General features: G+C 43.5%; 1 protein-coding gene and 1 pseudogene across 5 annotated transcripts in view; both read right to left on the bottom strand.

The window, feature by feature from the left end:
• The window catches only part of SLC9A8 (solute carrier family 9 member A8), a 61426-nt gene that overhangs the window by 38852 nt on the left and 4749 nt on the right, over window positions 1-17825 (bottom strand). For all 5 annotated transcript variants that reach the window (XM_035121465.3, XM_035121467.3, XM_088674620.1 and 2 more), the window contains exons 2-3: window positions 12709-12887; window positions 8543-8623 (exon numbers count right to left, since the gene is read on the bottom strand). In XM_035121465.3, the coding sequence (XP_034977356.2) occupies window positions 8543-8623; window positions 12709-12887 (260 nt within the window). The remainder of the gene's footprint in view (window positions 1-8542; window positions 8624-12708; window positions 12888-17825) is intronic.
• On the bottom strand, window positions 9378-9481 carry LOC118089614 (U2 spliceosomal RNA; annotated as a pseudogene).

Genomic DNA, 17825 nt, shown 5'->3' with positions numbered 1-17825 from the left:
CTTGGATTCGTATCGAGATCATTCTGTCATTTTTGAGATTGCATCCCATTACAGCTTTTGCCACTCTTTTGTTGACTATGAGGGCCACTCCATTTCTTCTACAGGATTCTTGCCCACAGTAGTAGATATGATAGTCACCCAAACTGAATTCACCCATTCCCTTCCATTTTAGTTCACTGATGCCCAGGATGTCGATATTTATTCTTGTCATCTCATTTTTGACCACATCCAGCTTACCTCTATTCATGGTTCTTACATTCCAGGTTCCTATGCAATATTTTTCTTTACAGCATCGGACTTTCCTTTCGCTTCCAGGCATATCCGCAACTGAGCGTCCTTTCGGCTTTGGCCCAGCCGCTTCATCAGCTCTGAATCTACTTGTACTTGTCCTCCGCTCTTCCTCAGTAGCATGTTGGACGCCTTCCGACCTGAGGGGCTCATCTTCCAGCGTCATAACTTTTATATGCCTGTTGTCTTTGTCCATGGAGTTTTCTTGGCAGGGATACTGGAGTGGCTTGCCAGTTCCTTCTCCAGGTGGATCACGTTTAGTCAAAACTCTCCACTATGACCTGTCCATCTTGGGTGGCCCTGCATGGCATAGCTCATAGCTTCTCTGAGTTATTCAAGCCCCTTCGCCACGACAAGGCATTGATCCATGAAGGGGATAAGCTTTGCAAATTGCTTCAAAACACATTTAGCCTGGGACAAACCAGTATGTGGATAGGAGACCAAGTGCAAATCCAACATAGGTTACCACAAATTCTGCCTCAGGCAAACATAAAAACCAGCCAATTAAAAAACCAGTAAAATCAATTAAATACTTTCCATCAACCACATAAAAGTGGTTGTTGCTTTTTTAAAAAGAGAGACCAGCAAAATTCACAAGGCAGAGGTTCAGAAACAAAATCTGAGCGCTTAGTAATGCTCATCACAAAGGAAAGCATTAGAAGGCCCTCAGTTCTTCTCCAGCTCAGATTGGAAGCCAAATTAGAGAAGAGTTCTCAGTTTACCTCCCCCATTCAGTCCCAAAACAGCCAGTGTGGAGCAAATAGTGACTGTTGCTGAGTAACTTCTTGCCTCAAGGAGTCTAGAAACATAGGAAGCTGCCTTTTGCCCATCAAACCCAGTGTTTGTACTCCTGGGATCTCAAGCAGGATTCTGATCCATCACCTAATACCTGACCCTTTTAACTGGGTTTTAAGTGGTTGAAACTGGGACCCTCTGCATGCAATGCATGTGCTCCAGGATGGAGTTAAGGTCACCAAGCTATCCCATCTCCCCAGCTACATTCAAAGCTGCAGCCTCTTTCAAATATCCCCATTGATTTGAATGGGGACTTTGGACAGGCTGGCAAATAAGCTCAGCAATTTACAAATTCTGAGGGAAGTGGTTAGTTTTCTTTCTGTGCCAACCCAATGTGGTCCATGAGAAACCATCCCTAGTAATATCCAGTAGTAACTGCCCCGTTACAGAGCGCTAGAAAAATTTGCACACGCAGAGGCTTAAGAGGGCAGAAGCACAGGAGACTAATTGGATTAGCACTTCCACCACTTTGACTAGAATAAGAGATCGTCAATGGTCGCCTTCTGCAATACTGCAATGGGATATCTTGAATGCAGGGGGGAAGTGTATTCAGTTGAACCAAGGCAAGCCCAAGACATTTTGCTGCCTGTGGAAAAGGACAGCGTAACACTACAGCCCCAGTCCACTTACAGAAGGCAACTGGACTACAAACCAGCGGCAGCCCATGGGGTGGGAACTGTTTTTCCAACACTAGCTTCACTGCTGCATACATGGATGGGGCTGGGCGGTGGCAAGGCTGGGGCTGTGTGCATGCCCCAACAGATCCAATCTAACACTCCTGCCATTGTACCTATGCAACTCCAGCTACACCCAGCTCAGGTACGTAGTGGCGCCGGTGGTGTTGGGATGGTGGCTCTGCCCCCAGCATGTGCACCACTAGTGCTGCCAGGTGAAACTTAATTCAACCCCTAGAATGGGATAGCATCCTCCAGCACACCTAAGGCAGACCAAGGATAGGTCATGTGGCATACACCAAGAACCTGCCCCCTGAGGCAGTCACCTCCTTCTGCCTAATGCTAGCCTGACCCTAAACTGGACCTTTTAGGATGATGGCAAAATTATAACCAGATTACCTTGCAATGTTACCAATGGTAAGGAGTTTGGGAGGAAGAAACTACAGTAGTACAAAGAAACAATAACAATAAAAACCTGCTTCTAAAACAAGCTCGTAAATGACAATGAATTTTATCCCCTGAAGGTCATGCAAATAAATTATCTTGAACGCAGACTGTAAGGGTTCCTGGCATGCAAATTTGGATCTCTTTGGCAGAGGGAGTTCATAACAACCCTTATTGTGAAACAGTGGTTGGGCCCGGAAGCTAAATTTCCAGTAAAGAGTCGGGCGAGACAAGAAAAACTCATACCCCACTTATTCAACAAGTAAACTGCTTTGAAGTCAGGATCCTGTTGACACAACACTAAAAAATGTTACAAGATACAGGATTCCTGAGGAAACTGAGAGGAGAACTTGCCCAAAACGTAATCCTTGCATTCCTCCCTCCAAGTGAGATTGCAATCAGTATGAACATAAAACTGCTACTGAAGGAACTTCCAGGAAAATTCATGCAAATAAAAGTTAATAAGAAAAAGGAGAATCTGATGTTCTCACACCAGGGGAATTAAACAAAATGCTCCTTTGTTTAGAATTAAAAGTCGCTTAGAATTAAAAGTCGTTTAGAATTAAAAGTCTTCCATATAACTGTCAATCAAGATAGTAAACTCAGCAGAATATGTCACGTCTGTTCTATAACCACTAGATGCAAGATTCAGGTAGGTAGCCGTGTTGGTCTGATGCAGTCGAAATAAATAAATAAAAATTTAAAAACTGTTCATTAGCACCTTAGAGACCAACTAGGTTTGTTCTGGGTATAAGCTTTCATGTGCATCCACACTTCTTTAGAGGTGCACATGAAAACTTATACCCAGAACAAACTTAGTTGGTCTCTAAGGTGCTACTGGACAGTTTTTTATTTAATTTTATTTATTTCCACTAGATGAAAATTCAGTCTTCTGTTCTCATTTACGGGATATGCAAACTGAATTTGCAGTGAATTCCTAAATTGTGCTTTTATTAACAAATGCTCTTCAGTTGTTTCTCATTGCATGTTTCTGTGATCCACCCTGTGACCACATGGCACATGGCAGGATAAAAACCTCCCAAATAAATAAATAAAATTACAACGGCACACGTTCTCACGCTTTGAAGGCATAGTCACTCAGAAATCAGGAATGCTACATCAGCAAGCCAAACCAATGGGTAAGCAGAATCCAGCTGCTGAACTTTTTAAACGTATTTGCAAATGCTTCAGAGTTTGATCTGGATTTAAGATGACAATCTCTTACTCCCCAAGTGACAGAAATAGCCCTCATTACGCTACATTAAGGATGCTTCATAATCTTGCAGTAGCTGTAAGATTTTAAGATACAGAGATTAGGTTCTCAGAGCAAGCTCAGTAGCATACACCCTTAAGGAAGCACTTCTGTATCTCTTTCAAATACCAACTACCCCAGAGTAAATTATAGTTGCGGCACCCAAGATTGACTAGAGCTGGAAGGTGCCCCTCCTCCCCAGCTCCTAGGCACATCTTAGTTTTGTAATAAACAATTAGAGAAGTCAGCCTGAACCATTTCAGAGGTAGATTAGTAAAGTTTTAATGAATAGATCTGGTTGCTTTATTTTTGTGCCAAATATGATCCGAAACAAGCTCTTTCATTTTGAGTCCAAAGTTAGCAGGTACATTGCATGTTATAGTGAAAGCACTTCTGCTAACCACTTCTGCTTTTCCATTTAGCAATAAAAACACATCTCACCATTCGTCTATCTGGCTCAGTACGTCAAGAGCGGGCAGGAAAGCAGTTAAGAGATATGTTGGTAGATCTCTGGGTGATTTCCTATAGGGTTTATGACTTTCAGTTTTTTAAAAACAAATAAATCTGCCCCACCCCCAAAAAAATACTTTTTTGCTGCAGAAAGAAAGAAAGGAGGATGACAGCCAGGGGGCAGTAACCAATTTTTTTTATGATGAAGGATAACGAGCTCAGCTCAGTTCTAGTACTCACAACAAATTCATGGGCTCAGAATCCCTCAATTCTAGATACATGTCTTTTGTACCTGCTCCCAGTTGGTAGATCTCAGGGCTTACATCCTGCAAGTCTAAATGCTGCCCACCCTGGTTCACACTGACTGGCAGTGGCTCTCCAAGGTTTCACAAAGGAATCTTTCACAGTCCTATCTGAAGATGCCAGGGATTGAATCTTTTTGGATTCAGCCCATGTGCTCTACCAACTGAGCTACATCCCTCCCTCTTGAGGACAGCTCCTGAAAGATAATGTGGCTGGTAGTATCATATGCCAATGAGCGGTTCAGCAGAACCAACAGGGATGTGCCTCCCCTGTCCAGTTCCTGCGTAGATCATCCACCTGGTCGGTCTAAAACCAACCAGAATCAGGCCTGAACTCATATAGGAAAGAATTCAGATAGTGAGCTTCATCCAAGAAAGGCAAGAGGTTGTTTACCACGTTCTATGACCTTAATCAAGAAAAGAGCACTGAACACAGTCTGAGAATTATCTAGGGCAATGGGATCCAATAATGCCTTTTTCAACACCTCTACACCTCTAGGCTTTACCATCACAAGTGAACTAACTCTTCTACCTGCTGCAATATTTTATGGTCTCCTTGCTTGTACTTTCTCTCTGTGTTCGTACTTTAATGTCCTTTCCAAAACAGCACTCCCTTATATTATTGCTCTTTCCTAAGTGTCTTATGGACTACCGCAATGCGCTCTTATGTGGGGCCACCTTTGAAGGCAACCCGGAAACTACAACTAATCCAGAATGCGGCAGCTAGACTGGTGACTGGGAGCGGCCGTCAAGATCACATAACACCAGTCTTTAAAGACCTACATTGGTTCCTAGTACGTTTCCGAGCACAAGTCAAAGTGTTGGTGCTGACCTTTAAAGCCCTAAATGGCCTCGGTCCAGTATACCTGAAGGAGCGTCTCCACCCCCATCGTTCTGTCCGGACACTGAGGTCCAGTGCCGAGGGCCTTCTGGCAGTTCCCTCGTTGCGAGAAGCCAAGTTACAGGGAACCAGGCAGAGGACCTTCTCAGTAGTGGCACCTCCCCCTGTGGAATGCCCTCCCACCAGATGTCAAAGCGAAAAACAACTACCAGACTTTTAGAAGACATCTGAAGGCAGCCCTGTTTAGGGAAGCTTTTAATGTTTAAAAGATTATTGTATTTTAATATTCTGTTGGAAGCCGCCCAGAGTGGCTAGGGAAACCCAGCCAGATGGGCGGGGTATAAATAATAAATTGTTGTTGCTGTTGTCGTCGTCTTGTTTTTGCTCTATCCATAGCCACTGCTGGCAGGAGGTTGGACTGGGTGGCCCTTGTGGTCTCTTCCAAATCTATGATTCTATGATTCATATTTATCCTAAGGCTTTTGTCATTTGTTCCAGGGCCAACTCAGCATCTGATCTCCCTCTTCTTCAGACAATGTCTCAAATGTGTTCCTCAGTTCAAGTTGGATGTACTTCACAGGACATATCGTTCCCCTAGTCAGCTTTCTTTGTTCCTTTCTCCTGGCATTTTATTCTTAGTTTGGCGTTGCCTTGATGGCAGCTCCTCAATGGCATGCAATGTTTTAGTAGCATCATGATAATTAATACATGGTTTTTATGTAGTACTTAATTCCAAAGGGCTCAAAGCTTATCAGAATTACTTACATATTAATAAGAAGCAGCACTATGACCTTGATTATTATTTATAAAGAGCTTAAAACTATTCTGGGTCCTATAGAATAGCTCCGTGAAAAAGCACTCCTTGCCAAAGGCTTACAACTTAACAATGCAACAGGGAGAGAAAAGAGCAATCTTAAGAAGAACAGCTAATAATTGCAGTTAAAAGAAGGGCTAGTTATTTTGTGACTATTTATCTACATTAGCTCAGCAATACTTAACAACAAACCTTAAGGCAGACTAGTGTTAACATAGGTATTTTACCCATGTTAAAGATGGAAATGAGCTGCTGCTGAAAGGTAGGCAATAGAACCATCCCCAACCCTATATCCTTCAAATGATTTAGATGCAAATTCCCATCATCTTTAGCCAGCATGGCCAATGGTCAGGGATGATGAGGGCTGCAATACAACATCAGCTGATGGTTGGAGACACCTGCACTAAAGACCACAACCAGTGAGTTCATGACTGGTTTAAGATGTAAGGGATGTAAGGGACTTGCAGTGCAGAGTTCATGCTTTTAGCTACCAGATTTCCCTAAAAATAGCTTTCCATCTTGGATAAATCTTCCAACTTTCAGCTTGGATGAATCATAGAATTGTAGAGTTGGAAGGGACCCTGAGGATCCTTTAGTCCAACCCCCTGCAATGCAGGAATCCCAACTAAAGCATCCATGGCAGATGGCCATCCAACCACTGCTTTAAAACCTCCTAAGAAGAAAAGCCCACAACCTCCCAAGGTAGTCTGTTCCACTGTTGAAGAGCTCTTATCGTCAGAAAATTCTTTCTGATGTTTTGTTGGAATCTCATTCCTTGTATCTTGAAGCCATGGGTATGGGTCCTACCCTCCAGAGCAGGAGAAAACAAGCTTGCTCCATCTTTCATGTGACAGCCCTTTGGATATTTGACAATGGCTACCCTGTCTCCTCTCAGTCTCATTTTATCCAGGCTAAACATATCCAACTCCCTCAAATTGTTCCTCACAAGACTTGAAGGGAAAGCCATCGCTCTCTTCTCCTTTCAATTGACAATGTAAACAAAACTTGACTTCCTCATGCAACATAAAATCCACTATAGCCTCATTTGAACAAAATGCAAAACACCTGAACAGACCTCAAGGGGAAGCACTCCCACTTCCTTTTCCACCCCGTTCAAGACACTCACGATAGGGAGAAAGCTATTATGTTGAAACCCGACCAAACTGTGGCCCGCGTTAACTATAGTTAAGAGATCAAACTGTGGTTTACGATCCTGTCTTCTTTAGTTAAGCCATAGCTAAGATCGAGCACAATCTGGAGACTGACATAAAAATAAACCAAAGTTAATTGAAACTAAGTGGAGGCTTTTGATCTCCTCTTCACAATTGTACCAGAAGAGTGAGGACACGAGTCTAAGGCTCATTCATGTAAAACTAAACCATAGTTTAGTGTTACACATCCATACCAGATCTATGTCTATTATTCCCAATCTCTTTCCCCTGCAGGACTCCTTCTCATGTTCTGTTACGATAGTCTACTTTCCTATTGCCTATCATTTATCGTCTTTTGCTAACTGTCAGTCACACGTTTGGAGACAGCTGCAGAATGCTTCTTCGATTCCATACCTCTTCCAAGACCTTCAGCTGAGCAATATTTTGTATATACTAACAAGTCAAGCATAACCTCCATGCATCTGCCTACAGTGAACTGTGAAATCTGGAGAACTACACACAGTACATCTGCTTCTGAAAGCGAGAGAGCAGCACTGCCTATATCTAGGCCAACTCCTGCCACAGGACACTATTAAACTGCGGGTGAAAGTTCTCTCCAAAATCAAGGAAACCTTTAAAAAAAGCAAGCGAAAAAGCACTTTATGAGCTCTTCACGCCATAAATTCTTAACTTTATGATACTGGGTCTTGTTTATAAGAACTCTGTGCCCCTGCCTGTAAATTCTGCCTTCTCTGCTTTTGTGTATTTTTTAATAATGATCTAATTCATCAGACTTCACACACAACCCGGTTGGTGCCTCTGAATTTTCTCCAGCTGCTCACATCCTTATGATAAGCATCTCCCTGGCTGTTGACACAGAGTCCACGAGAAAAGCAGATGGCTGCATGCCTGCTGCTGTTAGGAACATGGAAACTGACTTATACCAGGTCAGACTATTGGTCCATCTAGCTCGGTATAGTCTGGCAGGTGCTCTCCATAGTTTCAGGCAAAATCTCTCCTGGGCCAACCTGGAGATGCCGGGGATTAAACCTGAGACCTTCTGCATGCAAAGCAGATGCTCTCCCACCAAGCCACGGACCTGGGAGACCAGGCTTCAAATCCCCACTAAGCATAAAACTTGCTGGGTGACCTTGGGCCACTCACTGCCTCTTAGCCTAACCTACCTCACAGGGTTGTGTGGAGATTAAAGGAGCGGGGAGAACCATGTGACTTGAGCTCTTTAGAGATAAATGGTAATATATAAATGCAATAAACAATAAATAAACAAATTCCCCCCAAGCACAGCAATGAATGGGTCTGGAGAGAACTGGTTCCCCCTGCGAACTAGATTAGCTCTCAGACAAGACCTGGTTCGTTCCCTGCAAAACAGCCTGCACCGTCCCTTCTCCCTCTTACAGCCCATTTGCTTCACTGAATCGGAATGAGCGCTGGAAAGAAAGGATGTGTTTTATCTGAATTAATAAGTACACAAGAATACAGTTCCTTTCCCCCATTGTTATGAGGTACTCACCTAAAGAAACAACAGCAACACTCTCTGGCATGAAATGCAGCCTGAATCTTATCAATAAATGCACCAATATGATGCAGATACCTGGCAGGGGAAAAACAACAACATTTAGGTACAGGATAAACAGCAGCTACATAGTACAATTCAAACAAATTGCACGATTCCCTTTTGAAATTGAAAGAAATGCAAAGCCAAAAAAAAGTAGTAGTAGCGAAGGAGTTGAGAAATACCAAATATTGCCAGAACAGGGACACGTTCATTAAAAGATGAAATAGTAGGTTTTACAGTGTTGTGCAGGTTCTTTGTTTTTAAGAAAATCTCCTTCAGTATCCCCCAGGTGGATAGAATCATTCTTGATGACTTGATTACAAAGAACCATGCGTGCCAGTGCACATGCGTAACAGGGCTTTCGAGACCCAAGTGCCCTAAAAAGTCCTGATTCTCAACACATTGGCACAAATCTTAAGATAAATGAAGAAGCTTACAGAAGGCATGTTTCTCTTCTCCTCTTGCAGCCTCCTGTGTGCCCCCAAAAGCCTCACTGGAGAGTCAGGAGAGCTCCGCTAAACTATTTAGAATAAGGTGGGGGAGCTCTTCGGGGAGATGGGAAAAAGGAAATATTCCTTCTATGAACTTCCTTCAGTTAACTTTTCTTAGGAGCCAGCCTGATTTTGGCCAATTATCTTCATCTCACATTGCTTAGGAAGACATCCCGACTCTCCCGAGATTTTTAGGCAGCGGTGTCTGCAGGGGAATCGGGGTAGAAAACTTTCATTTCCACTGTCTTCTGTAAAATAACTTACCTTAGGATGCCAGCTGTTTACATGGCCATTAATCCAATGGATTTCAGTAGAACTTACCTTACAGGTAAAACATACTCAGATATTAAACTGATAAGAACAGATGCTACACTTGATCTTAGCCAAAAGGCTGAGAACCTCTTGATACTACCCCTATCAGTGCCGCAGAAGTGCCATTGCTGTGGTGGACTGTCAAAATCTGGTATCTAGCATTTGCAAGCCAGACAAGGACAACTGGTCCTCTAGCGCATTGGTCTGCAAATGGTGGTTCAGGACCCATAACCAGGTTACAGGTACGGTAGATGGATAGAAACAAAGCATTAGAAATGGGTCCCCAGATACAGATTTGGGCTGAAAGGGATCCCAGGGCTGAAAATATTGAAGACTACTACTCTGATAAATGGGGTACATGGGAGGGCTCAGATCCATTCCCTCAAATCTCTCAGTTGTGTTGTGGTTTGGAGCAGGTATTAGGAGGAGCAGTCTTGTCCGAGCAAAACGAGAGGCTCCTGCTGCTGCTTAACGTCTTCATACCTCAGTGCAAATGAAAGACTCTCTGCTAGTCCCTCTGTCCACTTCAAGGGGATTCTGTGGAGAGCAGAAGGCTGGTGGCAACCATAAAAAAAGATGGCTGGCTAGTCCACCAAGCCAACCTTTGCAGACTCCCCAGCCCATGTGTTTATTTTGTGCCAGCTAGTTATAGTCCTATTGTTACGGTTGTAGCAGCTGGACAGCTAATGGCACAAAACCTCTATTTGGGGTAGGGGTGGGTAGTAGCAGGTAGATGGCACTCACAGTACTGGCTGCTTCCAGGACAGTTTTTAATACAGTCCAGATCTTAGTTTATTCTGCTAGAAAAGGGAGGGAAAGAATCTTCAGAGCCAAAGAAACCTTTTAAATTCTTTGAGATGTTTAGACTTTGAGTTGCATTATCTTCTGCCCTTTCCTTTGGCTTGGAACTTTCATTTTTATGACTCCTTAAACATCAAGTTAGCCTTGGATGCAAGGCAGATGCTGGTTTGAAGACAAAGGGCTGTTTTGCACAGACAAGGAATGTTCGTTTATTTGCAACAAAAACAATCTCAATTTTATTGTCTTCTTTTGCTTTGCTTAAAAAAGTCTCTTGCCACTTTACAATAGGATCTGTCTCTCCGTGCTTATAAAAAACGTCTATGGTAGTGCAAACAAGCCTGTACTTTCTCACATGAAGTGCATATTCTTATTACAGCAGACGTCTAAAAGATCACGGAAAACTGTCAAACATTTTGCTTTGTTTTTCTGGAGAGGACACACACACACACACACACACACACACACACACTTGCAATTAATATGCTATGTAAGAACACAAGAGTCCTGAAGAATCAGCTCATCTAATCCAACATCCTGGCCAACAAGGTAACCCCAGGAAACTCACAAGCAAGGTATGAAGGCAGCAGTCCCGACGGCCCAGTATTCCCACCAAGTGACAGGTGTTTAGCAGGAAACTACCTTTGAGCATGGGAGCTGCATAAAGCAGGGGTGGGGAACATCTGTCCCACGGGCCAAATGTGGCCGGGTGTCCACAAACCTATCAGCAAGGGTCTTCATAGGCAACCCTTGCCCTAAGAGACCACGACTCAGTGGCAGAACACATGGTGTACATGCAGAAGGCCCCACATTCAGCCCTTGGTAAAGGTAAAGGGACCCCTGACCATTAGGTCCAGTCATGACCGACTCTGGGATTGTGGCGCTCATCTTGCATTATTGGCCGAGGGAGGTGGCGTACAGCTTCCAGGTCATGTGGCCAGCATGACAAAGCCGCTTCTGGCGAACCAGAGCAGCACACAGAAACTCCGTTTATCTTCCCGCTGTAGCGGTACCTATTTATCTACTTGCACTTTGACGTGCTTTTGAACTGCTAGGTTGGCAGGAGCTGGGACTGCACAACGGGAGCTCACCCCGTCGCAGGGATTCGAACCGCCAACCTTCTGATCAGCAAGCCCTAGGCTCTGTGGTTTAACCCACAGCGCTACCCGCGTATCTCTAGTTAAAAAGATCAGGTAGCAGGTGTTGTGCTCAATTTCAGTCAGGTACCCTAGAAAACCGTTGCCAAAGCAGACAATACTCGGTGTAATGGATATATAGTTGAACCTTGCTGATGGCAGGTTCCTCTAAAGCCTAGTACAAATATGTTATCACCATCAACACAGAAAGGTACATGACTTTGGAGAGTGGAAAATGCCAGTTGAGCAATACTATCTCAATCTACTGCAATTAAATTTGCCAAACGCCTTCTGCATGCCCTGCAGATGTTGCAGGACTCCAACTCTCATCAGCCCCACCAGCAGGGCCAATGATAAGTGACACTGGGAGATGTAGTCCAGCAACATCTGGAGGACCTTGGGTTCTCTTGCCCTTGCTTTAGGGCAGCAGCATCTTGTCCAGCCCTACCACTCCCTTCTGCTCAGCACCAAGCCTGAAGAAGAGCTCTCCAGAACTTGCTCACTACTTTGTGGGACATTTGTTGGTGCTAACAGAGCTATTCTTCTTCTGCGATGGCATGAATACTAGTGAACAAATGACTGTGGGCCCTGCAGTACCCAGAAAAGCATGACAGCGAGGATGCAATTAAAGCAGCAAAGTGTGTCTTCTTCACTGCCACTGAGCAGGCTCAATAATGAGCATTCACTGTCATTCCATCCCATTCTTCTGGAGTTTTCCTCACATGCATTCAAGCAGAATCCTAGCTTGTTTCATTGCCGTCAGCACTGGTATATACCAACAAGTCTCCCATCAAGTGGGATAGGGGCATCCATTTATTCCACAGATCAACCAGGGATTCAGCAAGACAGCCAGTCATATTATCTGGAAAAATCCCCCAAAGCCTTTTGGAAACTAAACGAATCTATCAGCCTCTGAGGGCAGACCATCCTAACAGGTCCCTAATTTCTCACGGGCTTGTGTAAATACAACAATCCGCATAGAGAATCACCCAGTTCATATGCACTAAATAAGCATGCAAATAAAAACCATGCAAAAACTCAAAGGAACAAAAAGGGTTTACTAACGTTCCACACTGAAATAAAGCTAGTGATTGGGACAGGGAGGAGAAAAGAAAAGTATTGTTTGACTACAGACCCTCAGAAGCAGACTAGTTTGCTTGTTTTTTAAGGATCAGAAACATAATACCAGGGACCAATTATTGATAGAAATAACAAATATGTAAATGAAGTCTAAGTGGGAATGGCCTGTGAACAGTGAAACAGGGGACTTGGGTAACAGAGATGTTTAGGTTACCCATGTTCCTTAGTTTCCACTTGCCCACCTGCATTTGCTCCGGGGAGCAGCCAAGAGTAACTGATCAGAAAGTCTTGGATGCACATTCACCTAATACAAGAAGACTAAAGAATATAGTCATGCCGCTTGACTGCTCCTCTTGTTGAGCTTGCACCCCAGTTTGCACTGGAAGGATAGGCTTGGCAGGCGTAGGAAGCACCAGCTTCGTTGTGAGCGCCAGCGTGGTGTGGAGGGTGGCATTGAGCACTTCATGGGTAGCATTTGAGAACCTGTAAGAGAAAACACACCCAGGTTAGACTGAGCAGACACTCAGCTGGTTTTTCTCCAGCAGGCATCATTTCTGCATGACTCACTGAAAGCTAAAAACTCTTTTGTTTTCAAGTTATGCTTTCAGTTAAGACATCCTTGATATAAAAAATATGGCAAAATGGTGTTAAACCTGGCCCACATACTGAACTGCCTACACTCAGCTGCATGCACTAAAAACAAGGTTAGGAACATGTGATGTTGCCTAAGACCACAGACCAGTATTCTTCAACCACGAGTCCCCCATATGTTGCGAGGCTGCGACTTCCATCATCCTAGACCACTGGCACAGCTGGATCGGATTTGTAGTCCAGTAATACCCAAGGAGCCAAGGTTGAAGAGCACTGATATAGACCAGGCATAGGCAAACTCTGCCCTCCAGATGTTTTGGAACTACAACTCCCATCATCCCTGGCTAACAGGACCAGTGGTCAGGGATGATGGGAGTTGTGGTCCCAAAACATCTGGAGGGCAGAGTTTGCCTATGCCTTATATAGACAATTTGTCGATCTTGTCCATTGTTGACATTTCAGGAAGAGATCATTCCCCATCTGCTGCAGACACAAGAACCTTTTAACAAGAGATGTCAGAGACTGAACCTGGAATGTTATACATGCAAAGCACCATCTCTGAATTACTCCCACCCCCAATGATTTAGTACACAGTAAATGTTTATTGGAAGAAGTATTTTTTCTGTTATCCCAACCCCCCCCCCCCAAAAAATGTGAAATATGGGCACCTCTCAGAGACCCTATTCTCCTGCACTTCTGTTATGAATGAACATGTGTCAGATGCAACAACAAAGTATTTGGTAAGAAGCTACACTGAAACTAAAGTGCTCATTAAGTACATATTCCTATATGTGTGTACGTTGCCTCAGGTATGTGAGAGTGACATGTTTTGCTGCTTTAAATTTTCTGCTGTGCAGCACTGAGCCTGCCTAGACAAAAAAAACAAATTAAAGATAAGATGCCAAACGAAGAGGGGTGTGTGTGTGTGTGTTTTAAAGGACTCTTCTCATGAATAGTCAGCAGCTTTCAGGGACTGGCTAGTGTTCCCTGCAGGATCAGGTCCCTTTGGACATAGAGGAGGAGGAGCTGGATCTTCACAGGGGTGGGGAGGTGATTTGGGGGAAGCTGCTGATGGAGATGGAATGTATTTCAGCAAAGTAAATAAATGGTCAGTTCTAGAAAGGCAGCCACAAAAGGAGGCAAGTGCAGGAAGAAAAGGAACTAGCAGGGTTTGTGGAAGTGAGATATCAGGAAAGGGCCAACTGAGGCAAGACGCAAAGCAAAACATAACAAGAACAGGCAAAAGCCAGGAGAGAGGCTACAGTAAATGCTTTGCTGCACAGAGTAAAGGCTGCCAAAAGGAAGTTTATACAGGGACAAAAAAGGGCATTCACAAATCAAAGAGGGGAGTGGTAGAACTGGGCAAAGAGCCAGCAGAACTAGTTGGGCCCCAGGAGGCCTGTGATTTTCCAGAGATTCAGTGCCTTATAGAGCAAGGCTTCAGCCCAACTGCACAAGGTCCAGCATTTAGGGAGGGAAAGGGCATTAAAAAAAAAAAACCTGTAGCTGAAGATATATCTGCCAGCCTTGGATGTAAATCTTCCCTGGTGTGATGCAAAAAAAAAAACCCCACCCACAATTTGCAGAAAGCAGGTTACAGCAGAAAGCAAGCAAAAGTATTGGTGGTAGGGATGTCCCAGAATGCTTCTATTACATGGCAGTATTGTGATGAATGAGCAGCTATGCACCTTGCCTGGCACCCTTGTTCTACTTCTTTGAGGGGAAAGACAACCATATTGACCCTTGGACTTAAACTTCGTAAGAGAGAGTGGATGCCTTAGGGTACCTTCAAGCAACCAATATCTTAAACGGCTCAGGACCACAATACCTCAAAGACCACTTCTCCCCATAAAAACCAGCTCACTCTGCGATCATCCTCTAAGGCCCTTCTTCATGTTCCTCCTCCATGGGAGGACAGGAGGCTGGCAACATAAGAACGGGCCATGAAAACCATGAGAACAGGCCTTTTCTGAAATGGCTCCGTTTGCGGAATGCTTCCCCATGGAGGCTTGTTCATTACTGTATATATCTTCATTACTGTATACATCTTCATTACTGTATATATATATATATATATATATATATATATATATATATATATATATATCTTTAGGTGCCAGACAAAAGCCTTTGACCTTTTTAAATGTGTTTTGTGAAAGGGGGGAGGTTATTGGCTTGTTTTGTTTTTATTATGTGCTCTGTGGCTATCCTTCTGTACTTTTATGCTGTGAACTGCCCTGAGATCTTCGGATGAAGGGCAATATAAAAATTTAAGAAATGAAATAAATAAATAAATCTCTAAGCCCGCTGAGAATGTCAGAGGCCTTGTCAAGTGTGAGTTAAAGCAGCTAGGCCAGGCATGTTCAAAGTCTGTTTCGGGGGCCTAATCCCGCACCCCTGTGGCAGTTTATTTCCTGGGGTAAAATCCTAAAAAAACCTCAACAACTTCAATCCTTAAAAAAGGTCAACAGCTTTGGTTGGGCCTTTGGCTGGCCCTCACGCCCCTTCACTTCATCAGATCTGGCCCTCTTTGAAAAAAGTTTGGACACACCACTGAGCTAGGCCAAGTTGGTGAGAAATTGAGAATGCGACAGTCTTGGATGATGAGGCAGGCGGGGGCGCAGATATGGATCATGAACTTTGTGATAATGATGACTGTGAGGAGAGGGTGGTCTTCTGCTACCTAAACAACACAGAAAGACCCCAAAGTAACCTGAGGTGTTCTCAAGGAAGCAGAAGATAAAGGGGGTGAGAAGACATATACGAGTTCTTGCCAAGATGGAAATAATGGGCAATTATTCCTAGACACAATGGGCTCCTCAAAACATCCTTTTTTTTTGCTGCATTCATGTTGTTTTGTGTTTATGATGGTATTGGGAAGGTTATATATGATTCCTCTTTCAATACTGTACTGCTTTGGGCCAGCAAATGTTTTGGGGTGGACATTCTGCTTTGTTTCCAATCAGTGCATGCTCCATACTTTCCTGTTGAAATCCTGTAATTTTTTGTTCCACTTTTATTGCACTATAGTACAATAATGCCCCTCCAAATGGCAGTAGCATAACCTTGGGGAATTACTGCAGAACAAGCAATAAAGTGGAATGGTTTGTGGACAGTACAGTGTAAATCTATCACTAATGCAATATTATTACATCGGTGGCATGTTGCAGAATATACCAGCAAAAACCCACCAGTCTGAAGGGGGGGGGGAATACATGTTGAATTATTATGGTCCAGTCATATATTCAGGTATTCAAGTATTTGGTATATTGTCGTGCACATGACAAAAACAAATAGTAGCACATGATGACAAAGGGACTCTAGCATTAGGTACTGGATTAAAAGAGGTAATAGACTGCAGGATATCATAAGCTTTTATCTATAAAAGGCGGAAATCACTGGGACCTGCAATAAAATGTTGCAGTACATTGTACTCCTGTACAAGGTGCCAGACAGCCAAACATGCCCTTTTCCTGTATATGCCATTTCACTCTTCTTCTCCCACCTGTTTTTCACTACTACCTATCCAAAAGTTAATCAGCATTCTGTGCCCACTGCAGTGGAGTAGGAATGGGCAGAGGGCAAAGTGAATTTATTTCACAACAGGGATTGTGGTGTCATATCTTGAGCCACTACAGTATATGCAAAACCTCAGCATGTCACAAGCTTTTCTCTGAGCGAAACCCACCAAATAAGCTGAGGAAACAAAGAAGTAGGTTTAGGTTGCACAGCATGCTTGCCTAAGAGTTCAACTGCCACTTTTAGTATAAAAAATGCCCAAGTCTTTTTGGGGGGTGGCTTATAGGTATTTCTAAAATATAGTTTGTGATTCTGCAAGCTTGGGGAAGGCATCCCTCAAAGCCTGGGGCCCTTATATAACCCAAACAGCACAAAACACATGAAAGGAGGTATCAGCGGGCTTTGGGGGACACCTCCCCAAGCTTGCAGATACCTCCTTTCATGTGTTTTGTGCTGTTTGGGTTATATAAGGGCCCACGCACAAAGGAGGACACCTGACTCATGTTTAAATGTTTTTAATTCTTTTAATACTGTTTGTATTGCTTTTGTTTTGTATTGTCAGCTGCCCTGGGCTTCTTTGGGAGGAAAGTCAGGATAAACATCAGAGAGAAAAAATAAAATAAACCATAAATAATAAGGAAATAAAGCTGCTGTTTCCTTTTTTATTATCTCTACAGTTTGAAAGCCTGCTTCTGAAGACTGGGAACTCTGGTCTACCCTTGCTGTTTCAGGCTGTTTTGCTGTATTTACAAAGAATGCTCATCTTTAATAAAATACATTTAGTGCTGTTTTTTGAAGAATACTAATAAAAGATGACCTGCTTCAAAATGCTGCAGTGTGAGGGGCTGCTGTTCAGATTCTAGCTGCTCTGTTCCATTTCTCCTTCCCCACCACTGCTATTCCAGGGCATTTTACCCCCAATAGTCAGTCAGAATTTTAGCACACCTAAAACTCACTAGGGTATCTTGGAAGTTCCCCTTTATAATTTCTCTTCCTTTAAAAGAAATGTACGTCAGCTCACTTTGGGGTTCCTCCAAACCCTCTTGTGCAGGGGTAGTGCTGCTTTGGCTACTTAAGCAACAATACTCACAATCTGAACATCAGAGAAAGAGGAAATGATATAAAAATGCAATGTCATTAAGCAATGGTTCAATGGTGACTGTAAAACTAAGGGATCAAACTTAGAGGAAGAGCCACCAGGATGAGTGAGGTTAGGACAGTATAAAATCTACAAAAGAGGATCAAATTTATGTGGGAAATGTTCACATACAGAGGGCTCCTTAATTCACATGTGGTGGCAATGCAAATTTG

This window comes from Zootoca vivipara, chromosome 7 (genome assembly GCF_965207765.1).
Source record: "Zootoca vivipara chromosome 7, rZooViv2.hap1.1, whole genome shotgun sequence".
NCBI classification, from domain to species: Eukaryota; Metazoa; Chordata; class Lepidosauria; order Squamata; family Lacertidae; genus Zootoca; species Zootoca vivipara.
Note: the sequence above shows the minus strand (reverse complement) of the source record. Positions and strands in the feature narration are given on the sequence as shown.